The sequence below is a fragment of the Pipra filicauda genome, unplaced genomic scaffold, assembly GCF_003945595.2.
Source record: "Pipra filicauda isolate LSUMZ 115617 unplaced genomic scaffold, ASM394559v2 scaffold5_size6683894_pilon, whole genome shotgun sequence".
Classification (NCBI taxonomy): domain Eukaryota; kingdom Metazoa; phylum Chordata; class Aves; order Passeriformes; family Pipridae; genus Pipra; species Pipra filicauda.
Window position 1 is genome coordinate 6,647,411 of NW_024104754.1, and position 16,925 is coordinate 6,664,335.

Genomic DNA, 16,925 nt, shown 5'->3' on the forward strand with positions numbered 1-16,925 from the left:
CAAAGCTATATATACACACTGGCTCTGTGTGGGTTCAAACATTTCGAAGATTCAGTATCCTGAAAGGTGTCATCTCTTTTCCAGTCCTGAGAGTTCCAGTTTGTCTTAACGTCTCAAGGCATCAGATACCTTCAGCCCCTCCAGCATCTGTCCCAGCACAGGAATGCTCTCAATATTGGTCACCATGGGCTTTCTCTGCACAGCCACTGCCAGTGCTGAAGGTGGGTAGATGAAGGAGGCAAGGTATCTGGGGGAGTCTGCCTCTTTTCAGTTTCATATCTTTGCAGGTGATGGATTTGGTACAACAGGGAGAGGGAGGTGACGCAGGACCGGATGGGAGCAAGGTCTTGGGGCACTGCAAGGTATCTGGAAAACCACACACAGACTTTAGAGCAGTACCATCTGCGGGGACGCTGGGCAGGATTCAGAGTGCCTCAAGAAGGAAGACAGATTTTGACAAACCATGCCCTGCAAGTGAAGTTATGGCAGCTGATAACATGGGTATAGATGTTTGAATGGATGGAAAAATTCTACTCTTCTTCATCTCAAATTCTTGCACTGCAGAATTGAAGAAGATAAGCCCTGCCCCATTATGGACTGATACAAAACAAGATTGAACAAATAACACTGAGTCTTCACAGCTTATTAGAGCAAAAGTCAGAGCCTTCTCATTGTGTAGCAGGATAGAGCATACAAGTTGTAGAAAACTGTCAGTGGGGATGTACACGATACACTAATTTCCCCTTAAGATTTATAATTTTTTTTACAGTATGTTTATCAGGCTTTGCTGTGTGCTGCTATATTGTGGCTTGGGAATAGCTGGTTAAAAATAAGGAGAAAAAAGTTCAGAAACAAAAATTTGCAAACAGGTTTTCCATTCCGTTTTACTGTAACCCTAATGGTTCTGTTCCATGTTCCATACAGGTTGTTTCTAAATGTGAACATGCTTACTTCTACTATGCAGAAATTGTGGTTTAAATGCCCGATTTTAAAATTCAATTTTCAGTCTTACCATCTGAAGTCTATTTTTTTTCCGTTTTCTTATATATATTAAAAAATTTCTGTTGAGGGAAACCAAAGCATGCAGGTCATTCATTGCTCCAGTAAGTGGGCCAAACAACCTATTATTTAAGTAGCAAGTAATTGCTGAGATTCATAATATAATTTTTAGTAATCAAAGTATTTCTTGAGCTTTTTAAAGAAGATAGAATATTAAGTGCAATGCTAATGTGAATTGTGGCCTTGGAGTCCTTTTTTTGAAAGCAGCATTTCTAGGAAGTACCCATGGATAATAGGAGGTGGTAGGACTCCCTTCCTACAGTGCAGGTTTCAAGTAAATGACTGCAGATCATTTCTTGACAGCTCACTTACCATCATGCTCTTTACTTCCTTACAGTAATGGAAGTGACTCAGCCAGCAATGGTGTTGGCCAACAGGCAAGGAGTTGCCAGCTTGGTGTGTAAATACAAGCACATCGGGAACGCAAAGGAAATTCGAGTGACGCTGCTCAAACGGACGGGGGACGGGTTCACTGAAATTTGCGCTTCAACCTACACCTCGGAGTTCCAAACGTTCCGTGTGGAAGCGGTCATTCAGTGCCGCGTCAGCCCCGGCCGAAACAACGTGACCCTCACCCTCGCTGGCCTGCAGGCCAATGACACCGGCCTGTACGTCTGCAAGATGGAGCGGATGTACCCCCCTCCCTATTTCATGAACGTGGGAAATGGGACACATCTCTATGTCATTGGTAAGTCACAGCTTTACAGTACTGTGATACTTCCAAGTTAAGGGAGTTGCTATTATGTCTCAAAGGTCTTTAGAGTTCTGTTTGTAAGAAGTGAGGGCGAATACTGGTTTGAGCTCTGAAAATCATAATTAGCTCTTATTCCTTTCATGCCTCCCTCCACACACCTAAAACAAGCATAGTCAGAGTCATGCAATCTATTTAGCAACTTAGGGATGTTTGATAGCATAAACAACACCATGTATGTCTGGACAGTTAGATACAGAAGTACAGAAATAGCAGAGTAAGATGTATGTTCTTCTACAGACAAAGCCTATTTTCACTGGAGGTTGAGTGGGCAGGGACTCAGAGGTCAGTCCTGGTAGTATCCTGGAATAGCACATGCTAGAGAAAAACAGAGTGGAGGCTGATTTACTGACTATAGGGCCATCCTTAGGAGGCTCATGTGTGACATGACTTGTGTGATATCCTATGTTTTAGATCCAGAACCTTGTCCAGACACTGCCATATATCTCTGGGTATTAGGAGCTACTGCCTCAGGATTTTTTCTTTACAGTATCATCATCTCAGCTGTTCTTGTGGGCAAAGCGGTAAGTGCCATCAATTCAGCCTCATTCTGCTAATAATGCCCTTTGTGTGATGAGGACAAGGAGAAAGAAAGGAGAACACCAGGAACAAACGCACTGGGATGTTCCATTTTACTAGTGCAACGCTATTACAGTACTGTAAGATAAGAGAACTTCCTGGAGCTGCCACTTATATTTGTTTATAGCTCATTTGTGTTGCCAGAGTACTAGGAAGCAGTCAGCTTTCATCAGCTGGACTGAGCCTGGCTTACATTTGGATGCTTAAAATGGGTCAGAGTCCTGGACACTTCGGGGACCAAAGGCAACAGGAGATCTGTTGATTTCTTAATGGATTCACACAAAATCACAGGATTTGATTTTTTCCTTTTCTCACCATTCACCTCCGTGCAAAGCAAATTTAAAGAGGCTTCTCCTTGGATAGTGGGGAATTGTAACTGAAAGAATTTTTAACTTCACAACTAGAAATCTCTACACAAAGGCATGCAAAATGTAAGCCTGTGTTGCCTCTTTCCATGGGAGTCTGCAGTACTCACAGAAATGAACCTGATGGCAAAGCTTAAAACCAAACAGTACCTCTGTCCCATATTTTTCAATTAGCCCTTATCCCTAGAGACTAAATTAAGCTGTTTGGTGTGAACACTCCTAGTTTTGCAGCAACACTGAAGCAGGAGTACCTTCAGAGGGCTAAATGAATGGCAGAACTCTTTAATATATATATATATGTATATCTAAATAGCCTCTGTACCTCCTGATCCTCCCTCAAATGGTCTCAACAGATCTCCTATAAAGAGGCACGTCAGGGAAAGGTGTGTAGAATACCTTCTACTCAGTAAAGGCAGAACATCCTTCAGTTTTCTCTAAAATGTGCTGGTCAATGATTGTGCCGTTATCATTTGTTTATTTTATTGTCTTCCCATATTTTACAGATAAAGAGAAGACGATGTCTTACTACTGGAGTCTATGTGAAAATGCCTTCTGAAAAGCTAGAGAAAAAAGTGATTCCATTCCACATCACTGGTAACTGTAACAAGGAAGGAGAGAAACCATTTCCTAGCTGGGATGGAGAGCCTGCTAATTCACTTAAGTTAAAGAAATAAAATTAATTGTCTTATTACAAAGGTGTACGGGAAGGAGAGAGAATATTCCCTGTAATGTCAATGGTTTGGAGGAGAATAATTATTGTATGCACTAGTATTCGAAGATTAACCCTGTCACATAAAAATGGCTACATTAGGCCATTGAATCTTTGAGATGTATTGTACCAATATGTAGTATATATACATATATATATGTATATACATATATATATATAGCATTAAGAGCTATTGCTGTTCCAGTTGAGCATCTTACTGTCACATTTCACCATGCCTACTGATCAACTGAAATCCAAACACTATTATGACAGAGGCTTGTGTGTCATTGCAAGGCTGATCCCACAGGTCTGGGGGGCAGAGGCAGAAGAGCACACTAATGTACAAAGGAATGTTGACTTGTTTCCCTGCATTGATATTTATTGGTTCCACTTCTGGCGTTAGTGCTCTGCACTCCACAGAGACGTCACCACAGGCTGGCACTGATGACACTGCTGCTCTAAAAGCCTGATCTTAGCTCCCTTCACTGGCATTGTGTCCCAGCAGTGCCGTGCTGGAGCTGACATTGATGATATCTAAGCCAGTGCTGACAGTTTGGTTGGAAAAGAGGCTCCAGCAGGAACCCTCTTACGCTGTGCTGGGAGGATGTTCCAGCTCTGCTGGGGCCTTGTGTTTTACAAATGCTAAATTAGCATCTATCCAAAAGGCAGATGTATGTTGCTGTGTTTAACTGACTCTATTTTCCATGAAAATATTGACAGTGTATAATCTTGTTTATTAGTTATGTACCAGTCAATAAAAACCTTGAAGCTTTGCCCAAATTCATTTCTTATTCACTGTTCTCAGAAGAAACAGGAAGTGGCTACATGTTAGAAAGCAGTGAAGACAACATGAACCCTTCCCCTCTGACCCTGTGTTTTGCCCTTGAGAAACAGCCTGTGTGCTCACGCCAACACTTACGTTCTCAGCTCCCCTCCTCACTGGCCACCATTACAGTCTGACAGTTCTTCTGTTTGTCTAGTTAGAGCTGCTGTGATGCCGCTCAGAGACACTGCCAATCACTTTTTCACTTCCAGCAAAGTTACTTACTTGCAGAAGGTAGCTGTAACGACTTTGACAGCATCTCCTGTACATGTTTAAACAAAAAAACTCGTCCTAGTTTCAAATCCTGTTTTCTTTGCACCACTTCGACACTCTCACTCACTAAATGCTAGTCAACACACAAAGCTGCTGGAGATTAAAGCTATTTCAGCATTCTCAGCTACTACCTACTACTTTGACTCTTTGCTATCAAAATTTCGCTTTGCAACTCAAACACCTGGCAGCATGTGTCTCTGGTTCACAGCTGTGAATCCGTCTTCTGGGCTACACAGATGTGAAGTCAAACCCCACAGCCCTTTAATCCATGTTCCTGCAGTGGCAGCAGCTCCCAGTACACCAAATCTCATAGCTCTTTTAGTTACCTTTTGCCCTCTTGCCCATTCTTCCTGGTGCAAAGAAATATTCCCATTCTCAGTTTGCTAATGTTTGCAGGTTCTAACTGTTCTTTGTTGATATAAAATTGTACTGCATTAAGTAAAAGTAGCATCTGATGACATATCCTTTTTCTGAAGGTGTTTTTGGTATTCAGACATCTGTCTGGGATTTTTCCCCTAATTTTTCACTACTTGGTGTTTTGGGGATAAAAAATGGTCAAAGATCACATCTGGTGTCACTGCAAAATGACCAAATTTCTGCCCATCAAGTGCAGCCTGATCAGAGAAATATGTTCCATGATTCCATGATGAAAAATAGATTTGATCCACACATCCACTTGTACAAGCTGTACAAAGCGTGAATAACCACACAGGGCAATTTTTTCCACCCTAGTAAGTAGTAGTTCAGATATCCTGTGAATCATGTGTCTGACTCCTAATCAGGAATCAATTGTTTCTTCTTTTTCCTTTCCTTGACAATTCCTATATACTGGGACCAAGAACTCACTTTTCTTAAGCAATCTAAAAGCAGCTCAAGTAAATTATTCCTCAAGTTTATCCCTCCTGGTGAAGAGATGCTTTAGACCTGCATCCACAACCTCTGGCCACAGCTGGCTGTGAATCTGTGTCACCATAGAACATTGCACTGTGGACATTCCAACTCACCTCCATTTCTGGCAGTTAGGTTGACCATAATTAGGCCTTCTGCATCTACCTGGACTATTTCCTCTTAGCACACGAGCCTTTACTTGAGACATTCAGCCTGTAATGACCAGAGCAGAATTCTGCCATAAATTAGTATCAAGTTGCTAAAATAGCTGAGTAGTGAAGGTTATGGGAGAGCAGAGCAGAAACGATCATCTCACGTATGGAAATAGCAATATTTTGTGTTTGCTCCCACACTTAAGTAATTCTTGGTATGATGTTTATTAATTATCCCATTAGAAATTATTTTGCCCAAACTATCTGGCTGTTATGAACTTCTCTTAATTCTCAGTAGTTACTTTTTCATACCTTCTTTTACTTGTGCAGTGCTTCATTTTCTCTGGCTTTCCTTAACAAGGTAGCAGCCTTTCCTGAGCTAAATGTTACATAAATATGCTTTTTCATTTTTTGTTCTAAGCCAGATTCCCCTTTTGAATTTTCTGGCAGGGTAATAGGTGCACTCAAATCAGCAGATATAGTGATACAGTGAAGACCAAAGTGAGATTTCAGTTCAGATTTTACTGACAATGATATTCTCATAATTTATATCTGGCACTACAGAGAGGAGTGGAGACTAAATGCCTGCAGAGATGGCATTTATACCTATCTCCATATGGTCCATACAGCAGCTAGTTCTGATGAGTGCAGAGCCCAGACCTCAGGGAATTTCCATTGTCCTGTGCTGCCCTCCAGAACCTTGAGGTCTGTGCTTTTCCCTGATACTGGGAGAGCGCCTTTACATGATCAGCACTCCAAAAAATTTTACCCATACAAGTCAACTATAGTGTTCTGTCAGATCACAGCAGTACCAAAAAGAAAGATGCAAACTCTAAGTCACTGTACAACCCAGAAAATGCAATAAAGAGGAAATTGTGCCACTTTCTGGGAAGAATGGAAAAAGCAAAGGCAAAAGGATTTGGTTTCAGAACTCTGCTCATTAGAATGGAGAGTTTAAAAACATAACTGAGTATGTTACCTGGACAGCCAAATTATGAGGCCACACTGCTTGTGAGGTTCAGGAAGAGTCTCTTCTGATGTTCTCTTCACCCAGTCAGGAGATCTGGCAGCCTGTTTGTGAAACAGAGATGGTGAGTTTCTGGCTGCACGAGTGGGCATTCACAGGTGCACTTGTCTGCATTAAAGTGTAGGAATGTGTGTGAGGGGCTGAGGGGATTTGGAGGCAAAGTACATTGGAAGGTAAGACACGACGGGCTTCTTCCTTTCACTAGACAAAAGCTGGGGATGTGATGGGGAGTGAGTTCTGAAAAATGAACCAGAAAATGCACCAATTTTCCCTGGGGTGGGAAGAATCTGGACCATGACTAAATAGCTTTGCCATTAGGAGAGGCACAAACAGGGATCAGATGACGTATCCAAGAGTTGTAACACAAAATCCAAACCAAAGCAGGCCAGTGTACAGCAGATGGATTTATGCATTACAAAAACCAATCTACTGTTGTCATTTGCAAACTGTATGTTTGCTTGATCATGTGAAAGATACTTTGAGATAACTTCTATCACAGCTAGGCTGTGAGGCCTCTGCACTGCCAGGAAGGTTAATGTATATTTTGAATGCAGGTTTATGGCTGGGAGGGAGGTGTGGGGTAGAGGTGAAATTCAGGAAATTTTTGAGCTGCAGGGAATGAGAAAATAATCAGAAATACACAGCACCACACTCTGCTGATCCTGCAGATTCCTGAGCATCACTTGGGCACTTCTACACACAGACAGTCAGCACTTACATGACTTTGTTATCATTTTCTGTGAATGTTTTTGTGACTGATAAGAGAACAGTCTTACTTGAGGGCACTTTTCTATTCTATAGAAAAAAAGGAATGGTGAGGAACTGTGGTATGTTTGAGCAAATAACAGTTACTGATAAAAGATCTTAGAAACCAGGGGTGGGGTGGGGAGCACTGTAAAAATTGTCACTGAAGCCATTTCAAAAGTTTTTGTTGTTTACTAGAGGGACAGAGCAAGGAAGAGTTCAAGGGACAAAACTTCATTGGGAATCATTAGTAACTGCAGCTGAGGTGACGTGGCAGATGCCTCCATGACGTAAGAGATTATTAACTAGTTGAAATTTCACTATTCTTTTTCAATTTTTCAAATGTAGCTTTTCTTCTATTTCCATAGTGAGCTGTCTTAACCACAATCATGTTTCTATATTTTAATGAACATTTTTTAGCGGTTATGAAGTTACAGTTGAACAAAAAGTTCTCTGTTTCTTCATTGCTGGTTTTTCTTCTTCATTCTTTTCTGACTTCTGTTTGAACTGCTTCATTAAACAAAATGCAAGACCTTGTTTTTAAGGCAAATGGAATATTTCACACAATTATATGATTCCATTAGGTGGTACTTTTAGATGACCACCTCCTGTAAAGGGAAATGTGACACAATCAGGAAACATGAAACACTAGGTAACATTTGGCTGGACTATGCTATGTTCTGGGTGGGATTTATCCAGATTCATGCTCTTCCCTGTGATGCAGCAACTTGTGTTGAAAGCTGGAACAAGCACCAGGGTGCTCTGTTCTTCCTAGACAGGATCAGTGCCTGGGATGTGGGTTTTCCACAGGAAATGAACGTTAATGTTTGGACCAAGATTGCCATTGACATGAAAAATGTAGGATCACTGGTTTTATAAGAATAAAAACACCTACACTGAGCAAATATTCCGTGTTTCTTTCAAACTAGAAACTGAGTAACCAGACCCCAAAGACTCCTAGAGTTCAGTATAGACAGGCAATAAATGAATCTTGCTCTACATTAAATGTGTTGTTGTTAATTTACTACACCTTAGTCCTCCTTTTAGAGTTTCTCCTTGGGGATTTGTAGCTTCCTTGAAATAGTGATGAAAGGGACCAGTAGAAGCACTGCTTACTTTTGTGCAAACTAGAAAGTCTTCCCTCCACAAACCAGAAGGTGTGAGGGATTGGTATGTCCTACCTTCCACAGCACTTAGTGCTGGGCACTTGCAGCATCATCAACTGTAAGAAATGTCTCAACCTCCTTCCTCCCTGTGAAAATTCTTTTTGGAAGTTGGACCCTGCTGTCCTTCAGCTGATCTCCAGAGACCTCTCTCCATGTGCTGGTATGTGAGGAAAGCTGAGGTGTTTGAAGTTCTGTAGAAACTCTGATAAGACTTCTTTTCGTCTTGTATGCTTTCAGAGTTGGCCTTTTTACCTGCTAGACAGAGCTGCTAGTTCTTGCAATTGTCATCTTTCTACTTTGTTTGAACCCAAACAAACACAACAAATCAGTGATTAAAAACAGGCCTTCTCTTCTCCTGTGCTACAAAAAGTGTTAGGCAGTATTACAGTCTAATTGATTTGCATCATGCAGATTAAAAACGTAGATGAAATGAGCTGGATGAAAATTGTAAAAATACTTGGAGGGGGAAACAAGAACCAAAAATAATGCACATTTGAAACTGTCACAAAGCGTGGTGCCTTAGCAGTGCTTAATCTAGACCAGAAAGCAAAACAGTTCATTTCTTTGTAAGTTATCAAATCCTTCTGGTAAGTGACACTCTGGAAACATTCAACAGCTTCATAACTGGCTGACTTCATGTTTTACATGCAGGAAAGATGGCTAGAACAGCAATAATCAGCAGAATAAGTTGGTTTCATAGCTGAGCTTTGTTGAGGTGTTATATCGTGTGGGTAGTATTTATAAAAGCTTTCTCACTTTTAATTCTGCAGCAAAGATGAATATCTGCTTCACAAATTAATAATATTTTCCTTTCTCTTACAATGCCAAACTAATTCATTACATCATACTTTATTATATGACTAGACTATTGGTCTAGTCTTCTTTTTATAGTACTCTCTCACTAAGATGAAACATCTCAAGTTCTTTTTTCTCGTCATCTCTCTGCAATAATATAATATCATTAAAATATTTTCTCCAATAGGTTCCAGACTTATGTTATTCCTCCTCCCATATGTAAGCCACAGGCACACATCTGATGTAAAAATTCCTCATATTAATGTAATCATTTATACTGTAATTTTCAGATTAACTTCCATTATTGTTTCTCATGTTTTTACTTCCTATTTTATGACTTTCATATATTGCATTAAATACAGCAATTGCTCTACTATCACTGATCACAAGGAAGGTGTTGTTCTTTCATGGGAGTGGACAAAGACACTTCACTCTCCCGTTTCAGATGCCTCGGTTGGAAATACACCTTCTGAGTTTGCTTTCCGGTTCCTGGAAGGAGGGCAGGCGCGATGCTGACTGTGCACATGTGTTTGTCAGTGCTGGGTGCTCCTAAGGACCTGACTGCTCGTGTCTCATCCAACAAATATGGGAAACAGTTTGAAGGCAATACAGGCTATGTCTTGTTCAGTTGGTGGATGACACGCAGGGGAGGGTAACAACCTGCACAGCGCCTGGATGGAAGTCAGGTGGCAAAGGGAGGAGTCTGGAGCAGGTGAGAGGAAGTCAGCCTGGCTGCACACAGCGCGAATGTCAGCTCTAATTCAGGCACCTTGGGAAATGGTTTTCCCTAAAAAGTCGGTTTAGATGTGGCAACATGGCTGGTTTTGGCTTACTTTTCAACATGCAGAACATGAAACACTCAGTGCCTAGGTCTGCTCTAGATAGATGAAGGACTTGAATTTAATATCCTCCTCCACTCACAGTAAATATGTCTACTTTGGCAAATTGTTGTGTATAGAAAGATTCTGAAAAAATGAAATCTGTTGGTATTTTTAAATTAAATACTTGGACTGCTTTGGAACAGTGTTTAACCTAAAAATTTAACTTTATCAAATTTATAACAAAAACGTCCTTTTTGTCAAACATAAAATTATTTTTGTCTCAACTTCCTAGTTTGTTAAAATTTCAAATTTTCAGTTTAGGAGTGAATTTAAAACTATTTATTCTCATAAATATAATCTTTGCAAAAGAACAGAAGTAATGGATGTGAGTGTCAAACCCGCAAAGAAAAAAAGATAACGAACCTTTAATATCACAAAATCCAGCTGAGGCCAAATGTAGCGAAAACTATTCTTTTGATCTTCCTTTCTCACCTTAAAATAAAACCAGAAGTGTTCTGTGTTATTTGTGACATTTCAGAGGCTAATGAAGATCCAATTATTTTTCAATAACTAGTCAGCCTTTTTGGTTTTCTGGTTATGCTATAGGTAGTTCCCACTACGTGATTCAAGTTAAGTTAATTATTATGACAAACAGAACTGTCAGTTGCACCTATCTGGGTCCTTCCAACTTCCTTTTAACTTAATCCCTTCCTTACTTTATTAATTTAATTGTAATGGAGGCCAGTATATACAGAACAAAAGCACTGACACCTGTAGCTAACTAATCAGACTCGCACAAAGAGCTTGTTCATGTGGCTTTAAGCCATATGATTTTAAGTCACAAAAACATACTCATCATGTAATGGTAACAACAGCATGAAGTTTAGTGGTATGTTTAGGGGTTGCAGAAAGCTGTCCCAGCAACAGAACTGGAGGAGAAGAAGCTGGAAACAGCTTGTTGCATGTGAAACAGGTAGTGTGGGAAAGTAGACTTGGGATTTAAATCTGTTAAATATATACAAGGAAATATAGTAATATAAAAACATGCATATGAAATATGCATTGCTCTATATTGAGCATGCCTGAAGGCTTTCCATGGTACCTAAACCCACTCTTTATTATAATAAAAAACTCTTAACAAAACCTGTCACTTAGTAATATGTTGTCCTGACTTTGTTCTGAGATAAAACCTATAAATTATCAGAAAATTGAAGTGTTGCCAGTTTCTGTCTTGTTGCTAGAAAATATTTCCATTTTTTGCTGAAGTGCTGTTTTCAGTTCTTTCAGCATGAAACTGATGCACTGATGATATGTGATCACCAGAGATACCACGTCACTTTTGTAATAAAGTGGTTAAAAAGAATACCCCAGCAAAATCTCAAATCAAGAGATTTTACAAGGTATGCAGAGTTCATTTAGTTCCTGGACTAATTTGTTCACTCGGGTAAGTACAAGTACAAGGCTCACACTTTCCAGTGGTGGGTGAATTGATCCAATTAGTCACCTTCACTTAACCAGAATTGTCCAGAAAGTTCCTACAGAGAACACTCATTTATTTAAAAAGCCTCTGTACATGTGTGCACATGCATGAATGCAGCAATTAAACCATGTTTGACAAAACATTCTTTGGGTCAAAGTAGCATTTTGTATTCGTTGGCAGAGCCACTTGCCTGAAGGCTGTGGTACTCAGCTGGGAAGAGAGACAACAGATGGCTGCAGCTCAACCCCACACCAGGCAGGAGCTTGCCTAGATCACTGACTATCCTAACCCTCTGCACTTTCAGTGGAAACTTTGAAGGCTGGCAGGCCTTCCTGATTCCTACTCAAAAATCTGTGAGAGGTGGCAATTTTGCACTGATAAAGACTGAGAAATTCTTATCTTGAAACTTTACAAGTCTAATACCAAACATTGTACTGATTTATTTGTTTGTTGCATTAAAGGTCTTGGAGATTGCAGAAGAGGATATGCTATTACCAACACTGTCCTGCTACAGCATGGATCAGCAGCAGATTTAGTAATGAGTCTATGAGTCCATGTCTTGCAACAGAACTAGGAATCACTGCTTTCAACAATTTTCAGATACTTAAACATCCTTTACCCAGTAGATTTTTATGACAGAAGGAACAGGTTGTATAAGGTTCAAAAACAATAAGTATCATTCTTTCATATGCAAGAAAGATCTCCAATATGAAAAACTCATCTGTAACTCTTATCAATAATTTAGGTGCTGCCCCCTACCAAGGATTAGCCTTTTGAATCCATCTCCAGCTGGAGTTTGAATTGTGCTGGTAATACTGTGTTTAATTTTTCTTTTCCTTTTCCAAGTCACACACATACTGCAGTCATGCCTCTTTTTTGTACTGTGTTTAGCTATTTAAGCATCAGATATCATAGCTCGTCTTTTTGAAACTGGTGAACTACATAGTCCTTGGCTCTGAGCCCTGCTGCACTCACTGTTACCTCGCTGGCTGTGGGAACACCCAAAGACACCCGGTTCTGCAACAGAACAACACAGCAGCAGTAACTCTTTATGTTACACGTGGTAATATTATTATTCACAGTGATCAGAAAGAGTACAACAGAAATGAGTACTAATAAAATAGTACCTGCTTTGCAGTGTCTGCAGGGATCATTCAAGACCAGACAGAAAAAAAAAGGTAGGAATGATGCTAAAAGACACAGCAGCACCTGTCCACTTACCAAGAATGAGCAAGAGCAGATGTCAGGGAAGAGCGTAAAAATCAAGGAAAGTATGCTATGAAACTTCAGGAGCTTCAGAGAGTGGTGTCTTTCTATTCCACAACCTCAAGAGATTTCTCTTCCATGGATTTTTCCTGTCACTTTTTTTAAACCCTGTGGACTTCAGATAAACAAGGATGATCAGCTGTTCTGTATTACAGAAGAAATGGAAGAACTTGAAACAACACAAATAGCCTTGAAAACAGTGGAAAAGCCTAGACAGACCAAAGGGGATATCTGGGGTAGTTTTCAAAGTTTGGAAACAATTAAATGTTTCTTTTCATAGCGGAAAACTAGTTATGTTTCCATGTCAACTAGAACAATATGTAGCTGTACGATATAAAGCTAATAATAAAATCACCACTTGCTCCTCTGTAAACCACCAGTGTAAATGACCTAGTTACAAAAATGTAACTAGAAGGAAAGATGCAAATGGCCAAATTAATTTTTCCCCCTTCAACTATTTTTTTTCTTCAAGCAAAAGAAGCACCAAAACAGTCCATCATGCAAACACTACTGAGCTTTCACTGATGTCACTAAGAACACAGTGTAACCACAGCAACCCAATGAGAAATAGCTTGGCATGACTGGCTTACTTTTTTTTTTATTTTATTTTTACACCTTTTTTCTTACCTAGCACGGAAGGAAAAACCCCCAATGGCCTGCAGAGGTACATGCTTAAATCTATATAACATGAATCAATGATCTAACTCCAGAACCCTATATTGTTGACTGCATGTGCAGCAAGACAGCCAGCGTAAGGAGCACATGTACCCTCACCACAATACTGTGAACACCAACGAAACAAACAGTGCTGACAAATGCCTGGGTCACAAGACACACCCCCTAACATCAGGCACAGAGCTAAGTCTTAAAAAACATCTGGGATAACCAATAGTTATATATATATAACCAATAATCACATCCAGCAGCACCTCTGAAGAGTTACATAGCAGCACCTGAGGACCACTTTTGTCTAAGGGAGGCTAGCTCAGCTAACAAAAACAAGCATCAGCTGTGATGCTGACCTCTATGGTATGCACTGAGCACAACTTCAGTGCTGATGGCTTCACAAGGGCCATGCCTTGCCTCTTCTGCTGAGTACAGCAGGCAGACAAAGGATAAAGAATTCGAGCAACCAACAGGGCAAGCAACAAGAAGATTTAAAAAGAGATAGGACATGTGCATGTGATTTTTCAGTGGTCACCTGAAACAGCAGAATAAGCAGTTGACCTGTAAACAGATCTACTGAGAGAAAACTGAGATTTACCACACCATATTTTCCAGGGCTATCTGATGAGACATAGTTCCATTCCTGGCCTGGCAGCAAACCAAGGCAGCTTCCAGCCAGAGGGGGATTCCTGAGCAATTCTGAAATTAGGCTCGGGAACAGTGCTATCATTAGCCCCAGATGCTAATGCAACATTAATGTTTAGCAGCAGTACCAACACAGGGAGAACAGAGGAACAGCAACTTTCACCTTTTCTGACAGTCATCGAAGTTCATGAGAGTGTAAATGTAAGAGCTGTACCAGATGAGAACAAAAAAAATAATCATAGGTCAAGTGTCTTGCCTCACAGATAACTACCCAACAGCGGGTGCTTAGTGAGGAATGCAACAAGAGGAAAAACATAGGGCGATGCTATCCTGAAAGACTCTCATAACCTACAGAAATTTGCAGGTTGAGGACTTGTCTTCGTAACTCAGCTGACTCTGATGACGAGACAGAAAATTCAGGATTCTGTAGTATCTATAATACAAATATAATACAAACAATATGGACACCTCTATTTCCCCAGCTTCACTGTGCTGCAGCAGGCTCCAGCAGGCTGTCTGACTTCTCCTCTGGGTATGGGTGTGCTTTGCTGTGGTTCAGTCAGGATCACATGAGGCTACAGACCCAAACCAAAGCAGCAGTGTGGCTAGGACAAGAAAAGCCCCCTGAGCAACATTCACTTTTAATGACCAGAAACCACAGAGCTGAGATCAAAGAGACCAAGCATGTTCTTTTTCAGTCAGTCATGGGCAAGCAGGGAACTGCAGATTCCTTTACAATGCATATACATCTGCCTGGACCAACTTAATAGTAGCTGGGAACAGTTTAGACTGAGCAGAGCTTACTGAGGTTTTATTCTGAACACAGGGGTGTATGAGCTACTGTGGAGCTTGCCCGAAGGTAACTGGATACTTCCTGCATTCAGGCTGACACTGTGATCTAGGTAAGAGCTGATTTGGATACGTTCACCCTGAACTGTATTGAGAGTGCACTAGAGACACGGGACAGCTAATCGAGACTGCAGCTGGGCAGCTGCAGAGCTCGTTCTTTTTGCTCTGAGTGCCATGTTTCCCAGGAGCACAAAGGTGCATGGATGGAGGCTGGGAACTTCAGTGAGGAAATCTGAAGTCTTTACATGACAAAGGCCAATTCACCAGAATATCCTATAGTGATCTGTAATGTGATCAATGTGGTTAAAGTAATGATTTAGAGTAGTCATTTCAATCACATGCTCTCTAGAATATAGATATCTGATTTCTATTTTTTGCTCATTGTCACTCTAATTATTACTGAAAATTCTTTTTCATGTGGTGACAGCGTCCAAGCTGGTTGCAAGAAGTGTGCCAAGACCCCTCCCTTACAGGGCCATTGCTGCGACAGAATTCATTTTGCTCTCCATTTCTTTTGTATCCTGGACTTGGTATCAACACCAGAAAAAGGTGTAAGCACAATCCAGTCTCCTATTCTCTTGAAGATGTGATGTGTGTCTTCAAGTGAGAAATTTGTCCTCTTTTCCAATTTAACACACGCAGGCCAGTGCCACATACTTTCTTTAACACGTTTTGCATGATAGATGTTTCCAGACCCTGTATGGCCACACAAGCTGTGCTGATTATAAACATATATTTAACCTTATCTATGAACTGCTCCTATTTCAACCCAGTGCAATTAAACTAAAAATTTTTACTGATTGTACAGTAAGGGATACCTTCCAACCTGAAGCCTCTCTGCTCTGGATATGTGTAATCACAATTTTACTAACAAGCTAACCCAGGCTTTGTCTGGGATCAGCAATCCTCACCCGCTCTCCTGAGGAGGGGGTGCTACAGCCAGAACGAAACACAGTGACACAGAGACGTGACTTCTATTCAAATGCCATTACCTCTTGCTCTTTCCTGGCCTGCTGGAAGGATTGTTTTTACAGCTTGTTCTTTCTCATCAAATTACCAAGAACAGATGAACAGTGTTAAATACCTACACAGAAGACCAAACCTCCCTCTTGGCTACGGTCTTTCAAAACCCCCTGAGCCCTAAGAAACCTGCTCTGTCCCTCCAAGCGCAGGCATCGGAGACACAAACATTGCTCTGCTCTCTACGTTTCTTTCTGATGAAAAAGAACCACCCTTTTAAACATAAAGCCACGTGCACCTGCAGAGACTCGTGTGGGATTCCAGGAAACCGCAGGGAGCAGCCACACCTTCGCGAGGGCAGGCGCCGGGCCGTGCGGGGTCACCCTGAAGGGCTGCACCACGAGCCGGGAACTACGCTGGGCCGGGGTCAGGGCGAGCGAGAGCCCCCAGTGTGGCATTAGAAACACCTCCTGAAGCTCACACAGCCCCGCGGCGCGGCCTCCCCGGCCTGCGCTCAAGGCTGCCCCGCGCTGGGTATGGCCGAGCTCACGGCCCCCGCCCTCAGGGCTGCCCTGCGCTGGGTATGCCCGTGCTCAGGGCTGCCCTGCGCTGGGTATGCCCGTGCTCAGGGCTCCCTGCGCTGGGTATGCCCGTGCTCAGGGCTGCCCGCGCTGGGTATGCCCGTGCTCAGGGCTCCCTGCGCTGGGTATGCCCGTGCTCAGGGCTGCCCGCGCTGGGTATGCCCGTGCTCAGGGCTGCCCGCGCTGGGTATGCCCGTGCTCAGGGCTGCCCTGTGTTGGGTATGCCCGTGCTCAGGGCTCCCTGTGCTGGGTATGCCCGTGCTCAGGGCTGCCCGCGCTGGGTATGCCCGTGCTCAGGGCTGCCCTGTGTTGGGTATGCCCGTGCT

The 16,925-nt window shown here is 41.8% G+C and overlaps 1 protein-coding gene and 1 long non-coding RNA gene across 6 annotated transcripts in view; one reads left to right on the top strand and one right to left on the bottom strand.

Moving 5' to 3' along the window:
- The window catches only part of LOC120324588, a 113,575-nt gene extending 96,877 nt beyond the window's left edge, over positions 1-16,698 (bottom strand). For 3 of the 4 annotated variants that reach the window (XR_005566011.1, XR_005566009.1, XR_005566008.1), the window contains exons 1-5: positions 16,317-16,698; positions 12,854-13,013; positions 10,576-10,644; positions 6,579-6,670; positions 5,564-5,660 (exon numbers count right to left, since the gene is read on the bottom strand). This is a non-coding gene — a long non-coding RNA (uncharacterized LOC120324588). The remainder of the gene's footprint in view (positions 1-5,563; positions 5,661-6,578; positions 6,671-10,575; positions 10,645-12,853; positions 13,014-16,316) is intronic. The other variant, XR_005566010.1, reaches the window with a different exon arrangement.
- On the top strand, positions 37-4,243 carry CTLA4 (cytotoxic T-lymphocyte associated protein 4). 2 transcript variants are annotated; one of them, XM_027731414.1, is made up of 4 exons: positions 37-221; positions 1,397-1,747; positions 2,225-2,334; positions 3,258-4,243. In XM_027731414.1, exons 1-4 carry the CDS (start codon positions 164-166, stop codon positions 3,426-3,428), a joined length of 690 nt encoding a protein of 229 aa, XP_027587215.1. In that variant the 5' UTR covers positions 37-163; the 3' UTR covers positions 3,429-4,243. The 2 variants fall into 2 exon arrangements, with proteins under 2 accessions (XP_027587215.1, XP_027587216.1); XM_027731415.2 differs by lacking the exon at positions 2,225-2,334 and having other exon boundaries at positions 164-221; positions 3,258-3,380.
- Positions 16,699-16,925: the final 227 nt, after the last annotated feature.

What these genes read in the sequence shown, in the direction of transcription:
- CTLA4 (XM_027731414.1), top strand. Translation starts at nt 164, where the DNA reads ATGCTCTCAATATTGGTCACCATGGGCTTTCTCTGCACAGCCACTGCC. An exon ending in AGCCACTGCCAGTGCTGAAG is followed by an intron (nt 222 to 1,396) that starts GTGGGTAGATGA and finishes ACTTCCTTACAG; the next exon opens with TAATGGAAGTGACTCAGCCA. An exon ending in GACACATCTCTATGTCATTG is followed by an intron (nt 1,748 to 2,224) that starts GTAAGTCACAGC and finishes CCTATGTTTTAG; the next exon opens with ATCCAGAACCTTGTCCAGAC.